The following is an 18,442-nucleotide window of genomic DNA, read 5'->3' as shown; positions in this document are numbered from 1 at the left end:
CATTTCTCCTCTACTTCACCATATGCGTTTCCTGACCCCCAAAACTTTTTTTTTTCCTTCCCCAGCTCTCAAGTCTGAGTTTAGAAGACTTGTTTTACCTGCCAATGAATTGTTGAGCATGAATTTTAGTTAACATGGAACTAAAAATCAGAGCTAACAGCAAAAGTATTTTGCTGTCAGAAGCATAGCTTGTGGAGTTCCTGGGACTCCTCTCTGTTGAAAGTTGTCAAGTATGTTGAAGGGTGTTCTCTGGAGAAGGATGCTTAATCAAATCTGGTTATGAGGCAGGTTTTGCCTTGTCAAAAGAAGTAGTTGCTTTACTCTCCCTACCGTGTGGGGGTGCTCAGTAACCAAGAATAGGTTGAGAATGGCTGAGGTTCTCCCAGGCAATCCTTTGGTTTGGCTATTGAGTTTGGTACATGTGAGAAGCCTCTTCTAGAACCAAGGCTGTGGCAGTGGTGTGATCAAGCTGCCTTTATATTTCTTTGATCTGTTCGCTTAAATGATTGGCTTAATAACCTGATCCATGTCTCTGAGAAGTTTGTTTTTGCTTCACCTAATAGAGTTCCAATGTTAGGGTTCAGTTCTGGCTCCGGGATCCCTGCTGCAAGGGGTGAAGGAGGTTGGAGCTCCTTGTGAGCTTGATTACTGACTTGGGACTGTTAGTATTACAATCTTACATCCTTAAAAGGGCTTAGTGATTGGCCTTGCTCTTTTTTTTTTTTTTTTTTTTTTTTTAAGATTTTGAGAGCTCCAGGAGAGCCAAGAGCACAAGGGGAGGCCAGCAGATTCCCCCAGAGTGGGGAATAGGGAAAGGAAATAGGGTCCCAGGTGTCTGGCTAGTGGGTGGATCCAGTTTGGGGGCTTTTCCAGGACAGCAGATGAAGATGGAAATACTAGCAGAGGGAATTGGTTGGTTTGGTTCCGAGCAGTTTGTTCTGGTCGCAAGTGCATTGGTGAGAAAACATGAGACCCATGGGGTTTTGGAATTTGGACCCTCTCTGTTCTTTGTTGCATTCCCTTGTAATAACCTGGCCACCACTAACTATTCCTGCCCAGTTTTTCCAGAACTCAGAGTGTTTCCTTCCTTTGAGCCTTCAGTACTTAGCCTCTTTCCTCTCATCTTTATTATTTTAAAGTTTATTTATTTTATTTTTTTTTATTTGAGAGAGAGAGAATGAGAGACAGAGAGCATGAGAGGGAGGAGGGTCAGAGGGAGAAGCAGACTCCCCACTGAGCAGGGAGCCCGATGCGGGACTCGATCCCGGGACTCCAGGATCATGACCTGAGCCGAAGGCAGTCGCTTAACCAACTGAGCCACCCAGGCGCCCATATTATTTTAAAGTTTTATTTTTAAGTAATCTCTGTACCCAATGTGGGGCCTTGAGTCCCCATGCATCAGGAGTCACATGCTCTTTTGACTGAGCCAGCCAGGTGCGCTTCTCATCTCTAGCTTTTTATTTTGAAATAATTTTAGACTTTGAAGAATTACTTACTCAATTTATTATCTTTAAAGATTTTATTTATTTGATGGAGAGAGAGAGAGAGAGGGAACACAAGCAGGGGGAGAGGGAGAAGCAGGCCTCCTGCCAAGCAGGGAGCCCGATGTGGGGCTCCATCCCAGGACCCTGCGATCATGACCTGAGCCGAAGGCAGATGCTTAAAGACTGAGCCACCCAGGCGTCCCTTATTTTTAAAGATTTTATTTATTTGGGGGAGGAGGGGAGGGTCAGAGGGAGAGGCAGACTCCATGTTGAGCAGGGAACCTCAAACAGGACTCAATCCCGGGACTCCAGAATCATGACCTGAGCTGAAGGCCGTCGCTTAATCAACTGAGCCACCCAGGCGCTCTATTAATTAAATTTATTAAAAATTGTCTCATTCATCTCTCTCTATGAAATACAGTCTTCATGATGCTGACACAGAAGAGCCGAAGAAAGTCAAGGGGACCTGGGTGGCTCAGTCATTAAGCGTCTGCCTTCAACTCAGGTCATGATCCCAGGGTTCTGGGATCGAGCCCTGCATTGGGCTCCCTGCTCTGTGGGGAGCCTGCTTCTCACTCTCCCTCTGCCTGCCTCTCCCCTTGCTTGTTCTCTCTCTCTCTCTCTCAAAATCTTTAAAAAAAGTAAAGTCAAGTGGATCTTGCCAGCACACTTGACTTTAGGGCTTGTAGAAATTATTGGGCCACTCAACCCCTGGTGTTCGTAGTTAGAAAAGAAGCTTTTGGAGGCAGTTCAGTCTAAAATTCCTGGTATTGAAGTAGGAATAGACAAAGTACTTACGAGCAGGAGTTTGGGTCTGGAAATAGTGCTCCCTGCTGATGGATAGTGCTGTCTTTGCTCTTTGGACAGTGGCTTGTGTCCTACTAAATTTTGGGGTGTAGTGCCAGAAGGGCTTTTTTTTTTTTAAGATTATTTTTAGAGCGTGTGCAAGTTTGGGGGGAGGGGCAGAGGGGGAGAGATCAGAGCATCGGAGGCCATGACCTTGAGATGGAGACCTCAGCCAAAATCAAGAATTTGACGCTCATGCCCAACTGACAGCCACATAGGGGCCCAAGAGAGAAGGGCTCCTTTCACAGAACAGTCGAGAGCCACTAGTGCGGGGAGTGGGACGGGAGAGGAGCGCGGACTATCCTTAGGTTAAGGATTTGGGATTCTCTGTCTGCAGTGGGAACCAAATTAGGTGGCTTGAAGTGGAGAAGTCCCAAGGAGGGTGAGTGGGGTGGGTGTGGGAAGACGACATGTTGAGGGAACAGGAGCCAAGCGTCCCGGGTGGTACCCTGCACTCGCCCCTCAGGGTGGCAGTGTTGCATGGCCACATCGATGCCCTGGAGCTTGCTCACCGCAGGGTACTTAGGGTCCAACTGCAGCCCCTTTAGGGAGTGAGGGCCTGTCTGTCAGGTCTAGACTGACAGGGCTTTTATTTTTATTTTTCCAGAGTTTGGGAGAAGGCTGGCCTAGTCTGTGTACTGTTGCCATGAGTAAAAAAAGCACATCTACATCCTGGTACAGGAAGGCCTCTGCAAACCTCAGACTGAGATGGTGGAGCCGGATCCTCTCTAGCAGTGTGTCTAAGTTGAACACACGAATCATTGGGGAATTTTGTTAGCATGTGGATTCTAATTCCCCGTGTAGGTCAGGTGCGACACACGTTCTCTGGCAGTGTTGATGTTGCTGGTGCAACTGCACACGTAGATCCATACTTTCTAAGTTTTGCAGAGATTCCTTTTCAGCTATTTCCCTCTACATTTCCTGTGAAGGGGAACTTGACTATCACTTTCTGTATAAGTGGTGCTAGCTAGGAGCTAATAAGCTAAACTTCACTTTATGGAAGGTTGGATCCTGCTTTATAGATTTTTGTTCTAATTAGCACAGGCCTAGCCAACACTAGCTTTTGTTCTTGTTCTCTTTTTTTCCCTTTTTCCTCTTTATGTTTTTAAAAGATTTTATTTATGGAGCTCCTGGGTGGCTCAGTGGGTTAAGCGTCTGCCTCCGGCTCAGGTCCTGATCTCCGGGTCCTAGGATTGAGCCATGCATTGGGCTTCCTGCTCTGCAGGGGGTCTGCTGCTCGCTCTCTCCTGCCCCTCCCCACTGCTTGTTCTCAAAATCTTAAAAAGATTGTATTTATTTGTCAGAGTGGGAGGCATAAGCAGGGGGAGTGGCAGGCAGAGGGAGAAGTGGTTTTCCTGCTCAGCAGGGAGCCTGATCCCAGGACCCCGGCAGACGCTTAACCAACTGAGCCACCCAGGCGTACACCCCCCCCCCCCGTTTTTTAAAAGATCTTATTTTTTAAGTAATTACACCCAACGTGGAGCTCAAACTTAAAAGCTGTGAGATCAAGAGGTTCCAACTGAGCCAGCCAGGCATTCCTGTTACTTGTTCTTTTTTCAGTCTTGTGATGCTTGGAGATTAGAGCAAAAGTTGATTCAGGTATTACTTACGGTTTTTATTTTTTTAAGATTTTTTATTTATTTGACAGACACAGAGCACAAGTAGGGAGAGCAACAGGCAGAGGGAGAGGGAGAAGCAGGTTCTCGTTGAGCAGGAAGCCCGATGCGGGGCTCAATCCCAGGACCCTGGGGTCATGACCTGAGCTGAGGGCAGATGCTCAACCGACTGAGCCCCCCCCCAGGACCCCCCAGGTGTTATTTATGTTAAGTCATCAGGGAGCTCAGGAACGAAAACATCTAGTGGAGGTATTTGCTAACACTAATGTGTACTAACTATGGACCAGTTGCTGTTATCCCTACTTTATAGTTGGGATGCTGATGCACAAACTGGCCTTAAGACTCAAAACTGATGTGAAGTGGAGCAGGGATTGGAGTTCATATCCTTTGGCTGTCGAACTTTCATCTTTGACCACTATGTTGTGCTGTGCGTAAAGACTTCAGGCAGAGTTCAGTTGTCCCGGGGTACCTTGGGTGGTGCAGTAGGTTAAGCATCTGACTCTTGCTTTCTGCTCAGGTTGTGTTCTGGGATTGAGCCCCCTGCTGAACCCTGTGTCTGGCTTTGTGCTCAGTGTGGAGTCTGCTTGAGGTTCTCTTTCTCACTCTCCCTCTGTCCCTCCCCCTGCTTGTGCTCTCTAAATAAAATACTACAAAAAAATTCCGTTCTCCTGTGCTTCTCCCCTGCCCCCATCTCCCCAAGAAGAAAAGGCCCCAAGAAATTTTAACCTAGGGATCAGTTTCTTAGAACCATTTCTTTTGCTTCAGGCCTGCACTGGTTTTTGTAACTGCTTTTTTTTTTTTAAAGATTTGTCAGAATAAGCAGGGGGAGTGGCAGGCAGAGGGAGAATCAGGCTCCCCACTGAGCAAGGAGCCCAATGTGGGACTCCAATCCCAGGGTCCTGGGATCATGATCCGAGCTGAAGGCAGACGCTTAACCGACTGAGCCACCCAGGTGTCCCTGTAACTGCTCTTTTTAAGGATAACCGTTGTGCAAGAAAGTGTTAGCTATGGCACCATCATCTGAGAATCCGTTTTATGTGGAGGTTTTTTTTTTTTAAGATTTTATTAGAATAGGAGCAGGGGAGGGGGGAGGGGGGGGGGAAGCTGGCCCCCCCCCCCCCCCAAGTAGGGAGTCTGAAGCAGGGCTACCTGAGCTGCAGGCAGACGCTTAACTGAGTCACCCAGGTGCCCCTTCATGGGGAGTTTTTTATTTATTGTATTTTTTTAAAAGATTTTATTTGAGAGCGAGAATGAGAGACAGCATGAGAGGGGGGAGGGTCAGAGGGAGAAGCAGACTCCCTGCCAAGCAGGGAGCCCGATGTGGGACTCGATCCCGGGACTCCAGGATCATGACCTGAGCCGAAGGCAGTCGCTTAACCAACTGAGCCACCCAGGCGCCCCTCGTGGAGTTTTTTAAAAAAATTGTTAGGACACTGGAGATTCACAGGAGTTACCATTTAGTACTTTTTGCATGCAAGGCACTTGAGAGGTTGAAAGGTTGCCTTTTTATGAGGGCTCAGTCCTATGTAAAAGACTAAAAATAAAAAAGGTTTGCTTTACCATGCGACCCTGGGAAATACCACTGGAGCCCAGATAAAGGCATGCCTGTGGGAGCTCTAGGACAGATTGCAAGGTGTCCAGAGTTAAGGGACCAGCATGTTCTAGGGAATGGGGTGTGAGCAGATATTGCTGGGATCATGGGATATGTGAAAGGAAGACAGGTTGGATGGAGTCCTTAAAGGTCAGGGTGAAAGAGTTGAGGTGTCCTAATGTTAGAAGTGAGGCTGTCTTTTCCATGGTCCGTTTTTTTTTTTTTTTTTAAAGATTTTATTATTTGAGAGAGAGAATGAGAGACAGCATGAGAGGGAGGAGGGTCAGAGGGAGAAGCAGACTCCCCGCCGAGCAGGGAGCCCGATGCGGGACTCAATCCTGGGACTCCAGGATCATGACCTGAGCCGAAGGCAGTCACTTAACCAACTGAGCCACCCAGGCGCCCCTCCATGGTCCGTTTTGATCACTCTAGCCCTTAAAGGTAGACTAGAGGTAGAGAACCTGTTGGAGGTGAGACATTAGGCATAAGCCAGGTGGCGGCAGTGAGGTTGACGCATAGGCAACATTAGTCTTGAATGTTAGTCTTTTTTTTCTTTTTAAGTAGGCTCCACGCCCAACATGGGGTTTGAACTCAACAACCCTGAGATCAGGAGTCGCATGCTCCACGGATTGAGCTAGCCAGGCACCCTTGATGTTATTCTTGGAAGTTAGTTGGAAGAGCTAGCGTCCACAAGACTGACTAAATTTGTGCTTTGTTGGAACATGTTAGGGTTTACTGTTTTCTAGTTAAGGTGATACTATTTTATGTCAAGATAGAGGGATGATGAAAGGAAGACCAGTTTTGGATATGGCAAGGTCCTTGCGGAGCATATAAGTGACATATAAGAACATATTAACATCTCAGGATTGAGTATGGAATGGGGATCAGCATCATTTATTTTATGGGATGGCTGGCTAAGGAACGATGAGCCTGTGGTGCCTGGGTGGCTCAGTGGGTTAAGCATCTGCCTTCGGCTGGGGTTATGATCTCGGGGTCCTGGGATCGAGTCCCACATCAGGTCCCTGCTCAATGGGGAGTCTGCTTCTTCCTCTCCCTCTGTCCCTCCCGCACGTGCTTGCTCGCTCTCAAATAAATAAAATCTTAAAAACCTACAGGAAGCTGGTAGGGCTGATGGCTGCATTTGGAAAGTTCTGCATTTCTCCTGGAGTCCCACCTAGCATTCGGAGCAGTTAGTCCCATGTGATGAGTGGGTGGCCTTGACGGTGGCCATATCTTACCTTGGTGCTTCCTCTTGTAGCAAACTACCTGTTTTCTCCTGTTTCTCTGGTGGTCCAGTAGATCAGGATAGGGACATTTTATACAGACTGTCAGAATACTGTGCGTATACCCCTAAGGAAGTGTGTGGGAGGCATAAAGACTACCATTTCTAGTTGTGTCCTCTAGGTGAGGGATTCAAAGTGAAGTCGACAGCTTTTGCTCATTGTGAACTAGTGTATCACCGAGTGGCACAGAACCACGCAGGTACCTGCATACCCGGACCCCCTGTGTCTGATGATCTGTCCCTTACGAGTGGGACACTGGGCTGCTGTGCCTGCTTGTTGCTTTGCCTGCCTACCCCTATCTTGCTTCAAAGCCAGAAAGAATTTGGGTGCAAAGGGTATGCAGGATGTAATCCTAGCATCCTGGTTCCCCAACAGCCTTTGCAAACAGCACTCCTTAAGTGCTGTTTCCTGGTGAAGAATACTTATATTAATAATACCTCTGGAGGCAAAAATTCAATCGAGAAGAAATGGCTCCTAGAACTCATTCCCAAAGTTTTGGTTTTGTCGTTGGCCTGTTTTCTGGGCAAAGTATAACCTATAACCCCTTCCTGTAGGGGGCGGCAGGGAGCAGAGGGAGCAATGAAGCCTGCTGAAGTCTGGGCTGGTGCCAGAAGGAACCCTAGAATTCTGCTTGATTGCTTGTGCTCTTCTGTGTTTAGAGGGTACTCTGTCGCTCCCCTTGAAGAGTGCTCTAATTTTACATTTTTTTTCCCTAAGGAAAAGTGAAAGAGAAGCTATGTAGACTCGTCTGTTGTCACATGCCTCTGAGCTGACCCATTACGGTTCAGACCTTTTGTACATACGTCTGTTTTCGACCTTGGCCACAGGGCTAACCATGGGTAGCACTGGAGGAGTTACCAAATGGTAAATGAGAGGGGATATTCCACGGTGACTGTGAGGTAGAAAGGATAAAGCGGGGAGCCTGCTGCCCTAGGACCAGGCAGTAAAGTAGAGCTTTATTTGGCCTCTGTGGCATTTACATTGTAGTTTAGCTCTGCATGTGCGTCCAGGCTGGAAGTAGGAAAAACACACAAGTACAAGTTGGCTTTTCATATATTGAGTATAAAAAGAGATTCAGATTTGGGGTTAGTTGGCTGGAACTGCCAGGGATTCTATGTGGGACTGCTGCTGGGGAAGACCCCTCAGCTTTTCTCCAGGTCGACCACCAGGTAGGGGTGGGTGTTCTTCAGGGCCTGAAGGAGCAGATCTTTGCAGGTCTTGTTCCAGGCTGGAGCAAAGCTGAGGAGCTTCCTCATCTTCATTGGGTTGGTGGACTCGGCCCGCACTGCCCCGTACTGCTCCTCTGACAGGACCGTACCATACAGGGCGTCCAGCACCCCATCCACGTCTGTGACACGCGTGATGAGGGCTACCCGGTGCTGGTCCACAAAGTGCGGTGCTGCAGGCAGAATGGAGGCGAGCAGCTGAGCCAGTTCCCAGGGTGGATACTGGGGTCTGTTCCCCCTGAGCTCTGCTTTCTTCAGAAATTGCTCTGTAACCCTAAGGGGTGGGGCTCAAGGTGGGCAGCCCACCCACACTACAGATAGGGTGGGATGAGTATAACTTTGTTTCTCTCCCTCCCACCAGCCCCCCCGCCCCCCAACCAGGTGTGCCCCAAGGGGTACGTGTGTGGGTGGGAAGGATAGGCCCAACCTTGCTCCCTTTGTTCCTGGCTGTGGGACACAGCTCTAGGCTGTGCAGGGGTGTCGTGGGGTGTGGCTGAGAGGTTGGCAGTGAAGGCCTCACTTGGCTTGGCTGCCAGCTCTTAAGAAGCCTGGATCTCAGCAGGTGCCCCTGAGGTGTGGCCCAAGTGGTGTGTGGGTGGGTAGGAAGGGGAGGCCCACTCTTGCTTCCCCAGTGTTGCTGGCTGGGGGACACAGCTCCAGGCTGTGCTGGGATGTGGCCAGAGAGGTTGGGAGTGAAGGCCTCACCTGGCTTGATTGCAGTCTGGTGATCCTGGATCCCAGCAGGCCCTGGAGCGGGGCCTATAAGGAAATCAGTCAAGTGGTCCCCTTCCCTTCCGTTATCATATCTCCAGTCTCTCTGGGGCAGGGGCCCCTTGGTCCGGAAGCCAAGTTCAGGGCCAAGCACAGGAAACCCTTCCCAGCAGGAGGAGCATTTGTAATTTTAGAGGGTAGGAGGAACTGAAAGCAAAAGAGCCCAAGGGGCAAACGTTGGGGTGGGGCTGGTGTGGTGAGGGGACATAGGAGGCCCAGCGATCTGGGGCCTTGCAGAGCGTGGAGCGGGTGTGCTCACCTTTGCGCACCATCTGCAGCTGCTCCGCTGTTTCCTGCATGCCAATCTCACGCAGCACGACCGCGGTGAGCTCTGCGCTGTACTCTTCCAGGTAGAAAGAGACGAGCTTGTCTGTGAGGTCCATGGCATCCATGGACATCAGTGTCCCCCGCGGGATGCGCCCATAGCCTTCGCGCAGCGGCACTGAAAGTAGCTTCAGCTTGAACTTCTTGAACTCGTCTGCAGTCAGGTTCTCCAGCGCGTCCAGGATGGCGTCGCGAGTGCGCCCCATGGTTCTGCCGCTGCTGCTCACCCGGGATGTCTGCAGACCAGGAAGTCTGCTCTGGGGTGGGACCTGGAACTCCCCGCCTTCTCCCGATTCCCGCCTTCGCCCCAGCTCATTGCCGGGTGGCATAGGGCGCCCCGACTACCTCATTGGTTCCCACCCACCAAGGTCTCCAGGCTCACTAACCTGGCCATCAGGGGGCGCCGGGATTGCGTCCTCCAGCTGATGTGTGAGGTGGGAGCCGGGAGATGGCAGAGGGGCTCATGGGGTAGTGCCTCCATCTCCAGGCTTGCAGTAACTAGCACAGACCAGAACCTGGTTTATTGGAAGTGCCAAGGTTTAGAATCTTGAAATTCTAGAACACTAAAATGTCCACATTTCCCTGAATCTTAGCGTCCACGCTCACGTGTCATAGAATCTTAGAATCTTAGAATCCTAACAACCAGAGCCATGTAGCTTACCAAATTGCATGCACAGAGAAGAAAAGATGTAAAAAAAGGGTAGAGGGGCACTGGGTGGCTCAGTTGGTTAAGGGTCTGCCTTCAGCTCAGGTCATGATCCCAGGGTCCTGGGATCGAGCCCCGCATCAGGCTCCCTGCTCAGCAAGGAATCTGCTTATCCCTCTCCCTCCACTCCTCACTCCTGCTCATGCTCTCTCTCTCAAAACCTTAAAAAAAAAAAAAAAAAAAAGTCGTGTACTTTCTCTGTGCCTGTTAACTTATCTGTAAAATGGGATCATAACACTTATCCACTTAGTAAATATTCCAGTGTAACATGGGCTATCTGATGGCCTCTACCTGATGGCCGCAAGTGGCCAGATACTTCCTGGGACAGCCAGGATTTGGTCCCAGGAGCTGAATTTCTGGGGAAGTGATGATGAGACACTTGTAATGAACGGTTGAGAAACTTCTCGATGGAGGGAAAGTCATGGGTGCAGAGTCACCCTGGGCCCAGGGGGCTTGATCTAGAAGAGCAAGTGAAAGGTGGCATGAGTAGGCATTGGAGCCCAAGCTGTGCCCAGAATTCTTAACTTGTCTTTAACGTGTCTGGGAAGGCCCTGCTGGTCTGGCCCCCGTGGACCTCACCAGCTTTGTCTTGTGCCACACCCTGTTCTCCCTCTGTCTCTGAGTTTCAACCATACTGGCCTCTCAGTTCCTCAAATGTGCCACGCTCCTTTGCTTCTCCAAGGCCTTTTTTGTTTTGTTTTGTTTTTTAAATTTTTTATTTCAGAGAGAGAGAGAGCATGAGTGGGGGACAGGCAGAGGGAGAAGCAGACTCCCCGCTGAGCAGGGAGCCTGATACGGGACTCAATCCCAAGACCCTGGGGTCATGACCCCAGCCGAAGGTAGACGCTTAACCGACTGAGCCATGCAGGCGCCCCTCTCTAACCTTTCAACGTGTTCCCTTGATCTGGAAATTTCTTCCCTCACTCTTTGCCTGGTAAATTCTTGAGACTTTAGGTTTCCAGTTAAATGTCACTTCCTCTGGCCAACCAGGTTTAGAATCCCTCCCAGACTAGTTCATAACACCTGCTTTCATAGCAATTGTGACTGAATTGTAACTATATGGATTTGTTTAGCATCAGTCTTCCCTGCCGGTCTGTAAGTCATGCCTGTCCAGCTCATTGTTGCATCCACAGCATCCAGAACAGTGCTTGGCCTATCGTGGTTGTTCAAGAAATCTTTGTGGAACCAGTAATGAATGAAGGGGCCTTGTGGGAAACAAATCATGAGCGACTCAACTATAAAGAACAAAATGAGGGTTGATGGAGGGAGATGGGTATTAAGGAGGCATATGTTATGATGAGCACTGGGCATTATATGTAAATGATGAACCACTGAACTCTACTCCTGAAACCAATATTGAACTGTATGTCAACTAACTAGAATCTAAATTAAAAACAACAGCAACAACGAAGGCATCTGGTGGTTCAACGGAGGATACCAGAGGCAGCTGCCAGGAGCTGGAAGACTGTGGGCTTGAAGCTGTCCAGTGTCTAGTTTGAATCTGGGCTCTCCTTCCTAGGTGGTTATTGGGAACCCTTCATTTTTCCATTTCAGCTGGCTTGTAACAATCACCATTGCTTTTACTGATGTGATCCTGACATACACATTTATTTATTCATTTGTTGAACATCCGTCACCCAGCTGTGAGCTCGGTGAATGAAGGCAGGGACCTTGTGTGTCTTGTTCATTGCTGAATCCCCAGCATCAAGACAGTGCTTGATCCCTAGGAGGTGCTCAGTGAGGATTTGCTAAATGAAGGAATAAATGAGGCCGTGTTACCTGCAGCATGTTGTATTCAAGAGCTTCCAGCAAGGGTAGTAGCGGGGCTCACTCCCCATCCTTGTGCATGTTGCCTCACGTGGTCTAGGTATATTATGTGCCAACATCCCACCATGGGTGGCACCTGTGGTCCAATAACCAGTGTTCCTTGGCTTATGGTTGTTTATTATTGTGCCTCTTCCCTGGTCTTTATCCTTTTACAATCTCCGACTCATTTTGCACACTGTGGCCAAGAGGCTACTGCTTCCTAGCGCACACATTGATCTTACGCCTTCCCTGCTCAGAAACCTAGGACTCTCCAGTGCCCTCAGAGTCAAGTCCAAGCTCCTTGGCTTGGTCTTCAAGATCCTTGCCAACCTCCTCAGCTACACCTTCGACAGTGTTGGCCTCTGGACTTCTCTCCACAAGTGGCACCTTTTCTCTGCTTGGCCTCTTTAAAGTCCCTTCTGGTTGCCTTGATGAGTTAGTGCTTGTCCCAACATCCATCAGGAGTCACTTTTTCGAAGAAATAATAAACATTTGAGCCCCCTCTTTAGGCTGTGATCTTTTACATGCATTATTTCAAAGCCTGACAACAATCCCTGGGGGACAGGGTCTAGTAGCCCTATTTCACCAACGAGAAGACTGAGGCTCAGAGAGGTTGAGGGACTTGCCGAAGGTCCTATAGCTGAGGGGATCATATAGCTTGTCTGTCTGGATTCTGAATTTGTCTTCTGTCTACTCTTCCCTGTTGACTTTTCTGTCCTCTGTGCAAAATGAATTATTCCTTCACACGTCTGCAGGATGCCTTTATGATGCCTTTATCATACAGTGTGTCCATTCACTCTGTTTTCCCACCAGACTGAGAGCTCCTTGAGGACCCTCTGTGATCCACAGCACCCACCACAGGGCTTGGCATAACTCCAGCCATTATAAGCCTTTATGGAATGACAAAAGAATCCTAGGATCTAGAATCATAACAACCTGCTCTTTTCACATTGGTAGAATCTTACATGCTTTAAAAAAAAAAAAAGATTTTAGGGGCGCCTGGGTGGCTCAGTCGTTGGGTGTCTGCCTTCGGCTCGGGTCATGATCCCAGAGTCCTGGGATCAAGCCCCACGTCGGGCTCCTTGCTCCGCGGGAAGCCCGCTTCTCCCTCTCCCATTCCCCCTGCTTGTGTTCCCTCTCTCGCTGTGTCTCTCTGTCAAATAAATACATAAAATCTTTTTAAAAAAATTATTTATTTATTTTAGAGGGAGAGAGTGAGTGTGCAAGAGCAGGGGTGAGGGGAGGAGCAGAGGGAGAGACGGGGGAAAGAATCTCAAGCAGACTCAAGCTCATGTGGTGCTCCATCCATGATCCTGAGATCATGAGCTGAGCCGAAACCAAGAATTAGATGCTTAACCGACTGAGCCACCCAGGTGCCCCAATGCTTTGGGTTTTTGAGTCATGGAATTTTAAAAATGATTGCCTGACTCAACCCCCACATAGAGCAGGGACCCCTAGCCACATGGCCATATTTCTGTATCTCTTGAGCCATTGTTTGGATGGGATGGCCTTGGCTTTAAGTAAACTCAATGTAACATATTTCAATGGAACCCGTGGGACTGTGGGAAATTGTGCCTGGGAGAATGTGTGTCATCCCTAGGAGGAGAAGGTGGGCTTCTCCTTCCAGCTGGCTTCCTGGGGGCAATGGGGCTGAAGATTTGTGACATGGCACAAGGGTCATGTGCCCTTCCCTTGTTCCTGCATGTCACCACCCACGACCCTTCTGGGCCCAGGTTGTCCCTGGCATCCAACCCCAGTCACATTTCTGCTCACACATATTCAGACCGGGACACGGAAGATCCAGGCTGTGATTTTCATACGACACCTCAGAGCATGTGCTGGCCCTTTGGTGTGATGTCATAGGGAGGCAAGGGACAAGGGACGGGAGAACAGCTTTTCCTTTCATGGAACCGGAAGCCTCACCAGCCGGTGGTTTTAGGATTCACCTCAGTTAGAACAAGTGACACTTTTTGGCAGGTGGATGTACTCTATGAGCATATTGTAGACTCTGAACTCAGAAGGGAACATAGGTTTTGGAGAATCTATTTTATTCTATTTTTTTAAAGTTAATTTTTTAGAGAGAGAGAGCATGTGAGTGAGGTGGGGAGAGGGACAGAATGAGAGGGAAGAGAGTTTTTTTTTTTTTTTTTTAAGATTTTATTTATTTGACAGAGAGAGACAGAGTGAGAGAGGGAACACAAGCAGGGGGAGTGGGAGAGGGAGAAGCAGGCTTCCTGCCGATCAGGGAGCCCGATGCGATGCAGGGCTCAATCCCAGGACCCTGGGATCATGACTGAGCCGAAGGCAGATGTTTAATGACTGAGACATCTAGGTGCCCCCGGAGAGAAAGAATCTTAAGCAGGCTCCATGCCCATCGTGGAGCCTGACATGGGGCTCGATCTCACCATCCTGAGGTCATGGCCTGAGCCGAAATCAAGAGTCAGAGACTTAATGGACTGAGCCACCCAGGCGCCCCTATTTTATTCTAAATAGATGTATTAAGGATCTACTAGACGCCCACCCACATGATAAGTGCTGGTGGGAGACAGTAATAGTAGTAATAACAGCTTCCATTCTCCAAAATTTACTATGTTCTAGGCACTGTGCTAAGCAGTTAACATGCATAATCTCATTTAAACCTCCTGACATCCCTGTGAGTGTGTGTATTTATCCCACCTTACAGAGGAGAAACCTGAGGTTTTCAGAAATTACTCTGGAAGCCAATAATGGTAGTATATGAGGAAACACAGATTGAACCATCTGACCCCTAGGCCCAAATTCCAACCACCATCCTAAATGTCCTACTTTCCTTAAAAATTGACAAATGGCTTGAAGAGATTATGTATATGGAAATCTATGCCTCCTCCAGACTGTCCACAAACATCTTGGGAAGCTAGATGTTACGATGTAGTAATGTTAACGCTAACTTCCTCCTCTTTGCAGAAAGCTCTAGAACTTGCATTCAGAAGATAGTGGAATAGTGGGAAAAGCAGGAGATGAGTGGTGTCAGACCCACTCAGATTCGATTCCCAGATCCTCTTAGCTGTGTGACTTAGGGAGGTCACAGCCCCTCCCTGGGGTCTGCATTCTGTAATATGAATGTGCTCACCTCATCAGCCTGTAGGGAATCAGAACCCCGAGAAGGGCAATGACTTGGCCAAAGTCCCCAGGGAGGCAGAGGCAGAACCTACTTGTTCCTGGACGCTGCCAGGGTGATTTCCATCTGGGGAGGTGGGGAATAGGAGCTTTGGGCAGCTCTCCGGGAAGCCATGATAATCCCTTCTCCCTCAACACCTCCTTTTCTGGGGGGAGTGCTCAGAGCTCCGAACTTTGATCCCTGGCAAGGAAAGAACCTTCAGGTCTTACCTCAGGCCCACCTTTGCCCCTGGACTAGAGCCGGAGCTATTGGTGGTGGTAAGATGCCTCCTGGGTGTGATTCTCCCCACCCAACCAAAGTAACCCTTGATCACTGGAACCAGATTGCTTCTTCTGCAGCCAAGACCATAGATTGTCAGAACATTGGGCAAGCCACTTAATCTCATTCCTCATGGCCTCCTTGTAAAATAGGGACAATGTTGGGTTGTTACAAGGTTATAAATGAGGTTATGAGGTTATAAGGTTATAAATGGATTAAGAATGGTGAAATGCTTGGAACAGGCCTGGCATACTGTGGGTGATTTTGTCATGTTAAAGTTTCTGAGCCTTAGTTTCCCAGTCTCTGAAGTAGGGATGATGTTATTGACTTTACAGGGTTATAGGGAGGATTCCTTGGAATACTTAGTAATAATAATTGTAATAATATCAATAGCCAACATTTATTGAACATTTCCTATGGGCTTGGCATTGTTCTAAGAGTTTTATATGAATTAGCTTGTTGAATCTTCATAACAATCCAAGAATCTGTTTTTTTTTTTTTTTTAAGATTTATTTATTTATTTGAGAGAGAGTGCGTGAGTGAGCGGGGGCTGGGGTTTGTGGAGGGGCAGCAGGAGATGGAGAGAGAATCTTCAGCAGACTCCTCCCTGAGAGCACAGCCCGATGCAGGGCTTGGTTTCATGACCCCGAGATCATGACCTGAGCTGAAACCAAGAGTTGAATGCTCAACCAACTGAGCCACCAAGGTGCCCCAATCCAAGAGTCTTTTTTTTTTTCTTTTTAATATTTTATTTATTTCTTTGACAGAGAGAGAGAGCACAAGCAGGGGGAGTGGCAGGCAGAGGGAGAGGGAGAAGCAGGCTCCCCACTGAGCAAGGACCTTAATGCAGGGCTCGATCCCAGGACCCTGGGATCATGACCTGAGCTGAAGGCAGACCCTTAACCAACTGAGCCACCCAGGCGCCCCCCAATCTAGAGTCTTAATAAAAATCCTTACATGATTCCCATTTTACAAATAAGAAAATCAGGTTAAGTGACTTGCCCAAAGTCACATGAGGAAAGAACAGAGTCAAGATTTGAGCCTGGTGGTGGCAGTCACTGCCTCCTAAGCCCCTGAGTGCCAACACACTGTCCCTGGTGTTTATTTACTATAATATCTAGTTTAATCCTCATATCAACCTGACAGGGATGGTATTGTTATCCTACTTATCCTCATGTTGTAGCTGAAGATGCTGGAGTCCAGAGAGGTAGGTGATCTTCCTGGGCATACCCAACACGAGTCTGTGACATCAGCATTCAGGACCTGCTTTTGCTGTGGCCCTGATTGGAGGATTTCTGCCTTCTTTCTGCATTTATCCAATACAAGAGCTCTCACCTTCCATGGCATTTATGACTTCAGCCATTGGGAAGCTCTCCCTTAGGACAAGCCGGAATCTGCTCCCTCTGAGCTCTGGCTGCAGGGACTTCACAGAGCTCCATCGTATCGTAGGGTTAGCATCACAAATCCTTACTTCCTCCTCCAGATATGTTCCCTCCAACCTGCTGTAGACAATCAATGTCCCTCTCATGGGTCAGAGGTCAGATCTGGCCCATCCACAGAGAGAGATTGAGTTGACTGTCACCTCCTTGTCCTGCGCACCCACTCCTATTGACCAAAATCTTCAGCCTCAGCCTGGCAGTGATGGGAACTCCAGGTGAGATCGACATTCAGGATGTCGACTTTTTGAGTGGAAGTAAAGTGGTTTGTGGTTTCAGAGACCAGCTCCAGATATGCTCTCATCCTCACCCCCTCCTCTTTGGGGAAATCAAACTTCCCTGGGTTTCTCAGGGTTCTGGTAAAAAGCCTTAGTAGCTTCCTGAGACTTTTCTTTCTTTCTTTTTTTTTTTAAAGATTTTATTTATTTGACAGAGAGAGACACAGCAAGAGAGGGAACACAAGCAGGGGGAGTGGGAGGGAGAAGCAGGCTTCCCGCGGAGCAGGGAGCCCGATGCGGGGCTCGATCCCAGGACTCTGGGATCATGACCTGAGACGAAGGCAGACGCTTAACGACTGAGCCACCCAGGCACTCCTTCCTGAGACTTTTCAATACTGTAGTTATTTGTGTAGTCAATTGCTCTGATCCAAAAGAATAATAAAACTTATCTCTTCCTGAGAGGCGTAAATGATGATAGCCTGTACAAGGTTCCTAGGTTAAGCCCAAAGGTGCCAGGAAGCCTGGGGTAGCTTCCTAAGTGGGCCAGCATGCAACATGGAAGAGCTTCAAGTGTTTTAGAAGAAATGAGCCACAGAACTTGGAGACAAGTCTAAAGATTTGTAATATTTAGGGTTTACTTACGTTTTTGAGATGCAAGTCATTGTTTATCTAGATACGCTTTGGGATTTAACAAATTATTAAAAGGAATGGGAGGGGGTGGGAGGGATGGGGTGGCTGGGTGATGGACATGGGGAGGGTATGTGTTGTGGTGAGTGCTGTGAATTGTGTAAGACTGATGAATCACAGACCTGTACCCCTGAAACAATACATTATATGTTAACAACAATAACAACAACAAAAAAACCAAACCAAACCAAACCAAAACAAAAAGCAAGCATGGGTTGGGAGGGAGGGTTGGAGAAGGTACCAGAAAAAAAAAAAAAAAAAAGAATGGGAGGTTCAGCTCCTAAATATAACTTTTGTATATAAATACAAGAATACTCTGCTTAAAATAACGGAGTTCTTCCACCCCCCCCAAATTCTGCATTTTCCTAGGATTTTGATCAAGCACATGAGAGCAAATCTATATTTAATCAACAAGGCTTAATATGACAATCTTTAATGGCAATCTGTTATAAGATCATGGAGATTATAGAGCTGTGCTGTCCCATTTGATAGCTACTATAAACACGTGGCTCTTGAGCACTTGAAATGAGGTGTCTGAAATGAGACGTGCCCTCAGTGTAATATACACACCTTCTTTCAAAAACTTAGTATGAAAGGAAGAATGTAAAATATTTTGTTAATAATTTAAGTAAGCTCTACGCCCAACATGGGGCTTGAATTCATGACCCCGAGATCAAGAGTTGCATGGTCTACCGACTGAGCCAGTCAGATGCCCCACATTAGTAATTTTCATATTGGTTACATGTCAAATGATAATATTTTGGCTACACTTGGTTAAATAAAATATATTTGTGAAATTAAAAAAAAATAAAAACAATAAAACCAAAGACTTGAGCTGAGATGTGTAAGGAGCTATCTGGCTCCTGGGGAGATTTATTTACTTGCCGAGGAGTTGGAGTAAGAAGATCTTTAAGCAGGGGAGAGGGGCAGTTGCTTTCTTCTCCTTGATAATCAGGGAAAGGAATTCTTTCTTGTTGCTCCTCTCTAGGGTGTCTGGCTACCGTCATGGGCCAGTTAACTTGGCTCTCATCCC

General features: G+C 48.0%; 1 protein-coding gene across 2 annotated transcripts; it reads right to left on the bottom strand.

The window, feature by feature from the left end:
- Positions 1-7,740: 7,740 nt before the first annotated feature.
- LOC117999561 (apoptosis-associated speck-like protein containing a CARD) lies at positions 7,741-9,376 on the bottom strand. Of its 2 annotated transcripts, XM_034988802.1 has the most exons (3): positions 9,077-9,376; positions 8,752-8,805; positions 7,741-8,219 (listed from the first exon to the last, which is right to left on the bottom strand). In XM_034988802.1, exons 1-3 carry the CDS (start codon positions 9,345-9,347, stop codon positions 7,963-7,965), a joined length of 582 nt encoding a protein of 193 aa, XP_034844693.1. In that variant the 5' UTR covers positions 9,348-9,376; the 3' UTR covers positions 7,741-7,962. The 2 variants fall into 2 exon arrangements, with proteins under 2 accessions (XP_034844693.1, XP_034844694.1); XM_034988803.1 differs by lacking the exon at positions 8,752-8,805.
- Between the last annotated feature and the right edge of the window lie 9,066 nt (positions 9,377-18,442).

The sequence above is a fragment of the Mirounga leonina genome, unplaced genomic scaffold (genome assembly GCF_011800145.1).
Source record: "Mirounga leonina isolate KUSES-001 unplaced genomic scaffold, KU_Mleo_1.0 Mir_454, whole genome shotgun sequence".
NCBI lineage: Eukaryota > Metazoa > Chordata > Mammalia > Carnivora > Phocidae > Mirounga > Mirounga leonina.
The sequence above is the reverse complement of the archived record's forward strand: the minus strand, read 5'-3'. Positions and strand labels throughout refer to the sequence as shown.

Bases quoted from the DNA above. Each gene is read 5' to 3' on its own strand.
- LOC117999561 (XM_034988802.1), bottom strand. From the start codon at position 9,347: ATGGGGCGCACTCGCGACGCCATCCTGGACGCGCTGGAGAACCTGACT. The intron at 8,806-9,076 runs GTGAGCACACCC...ATTTCCTTATAG, and splicing joins GCTGCAGATGGTGCGCAAAG to GCCCCGCTCCAGGGCCTGCT. The intron at 8,220-8,751 runs GTGAGGCCTTCA...TTCTGCCTGCAG, and splicing joins CCAGACTGCAATCAAGCCAG to CACCGCACTTTGTGGACCAG.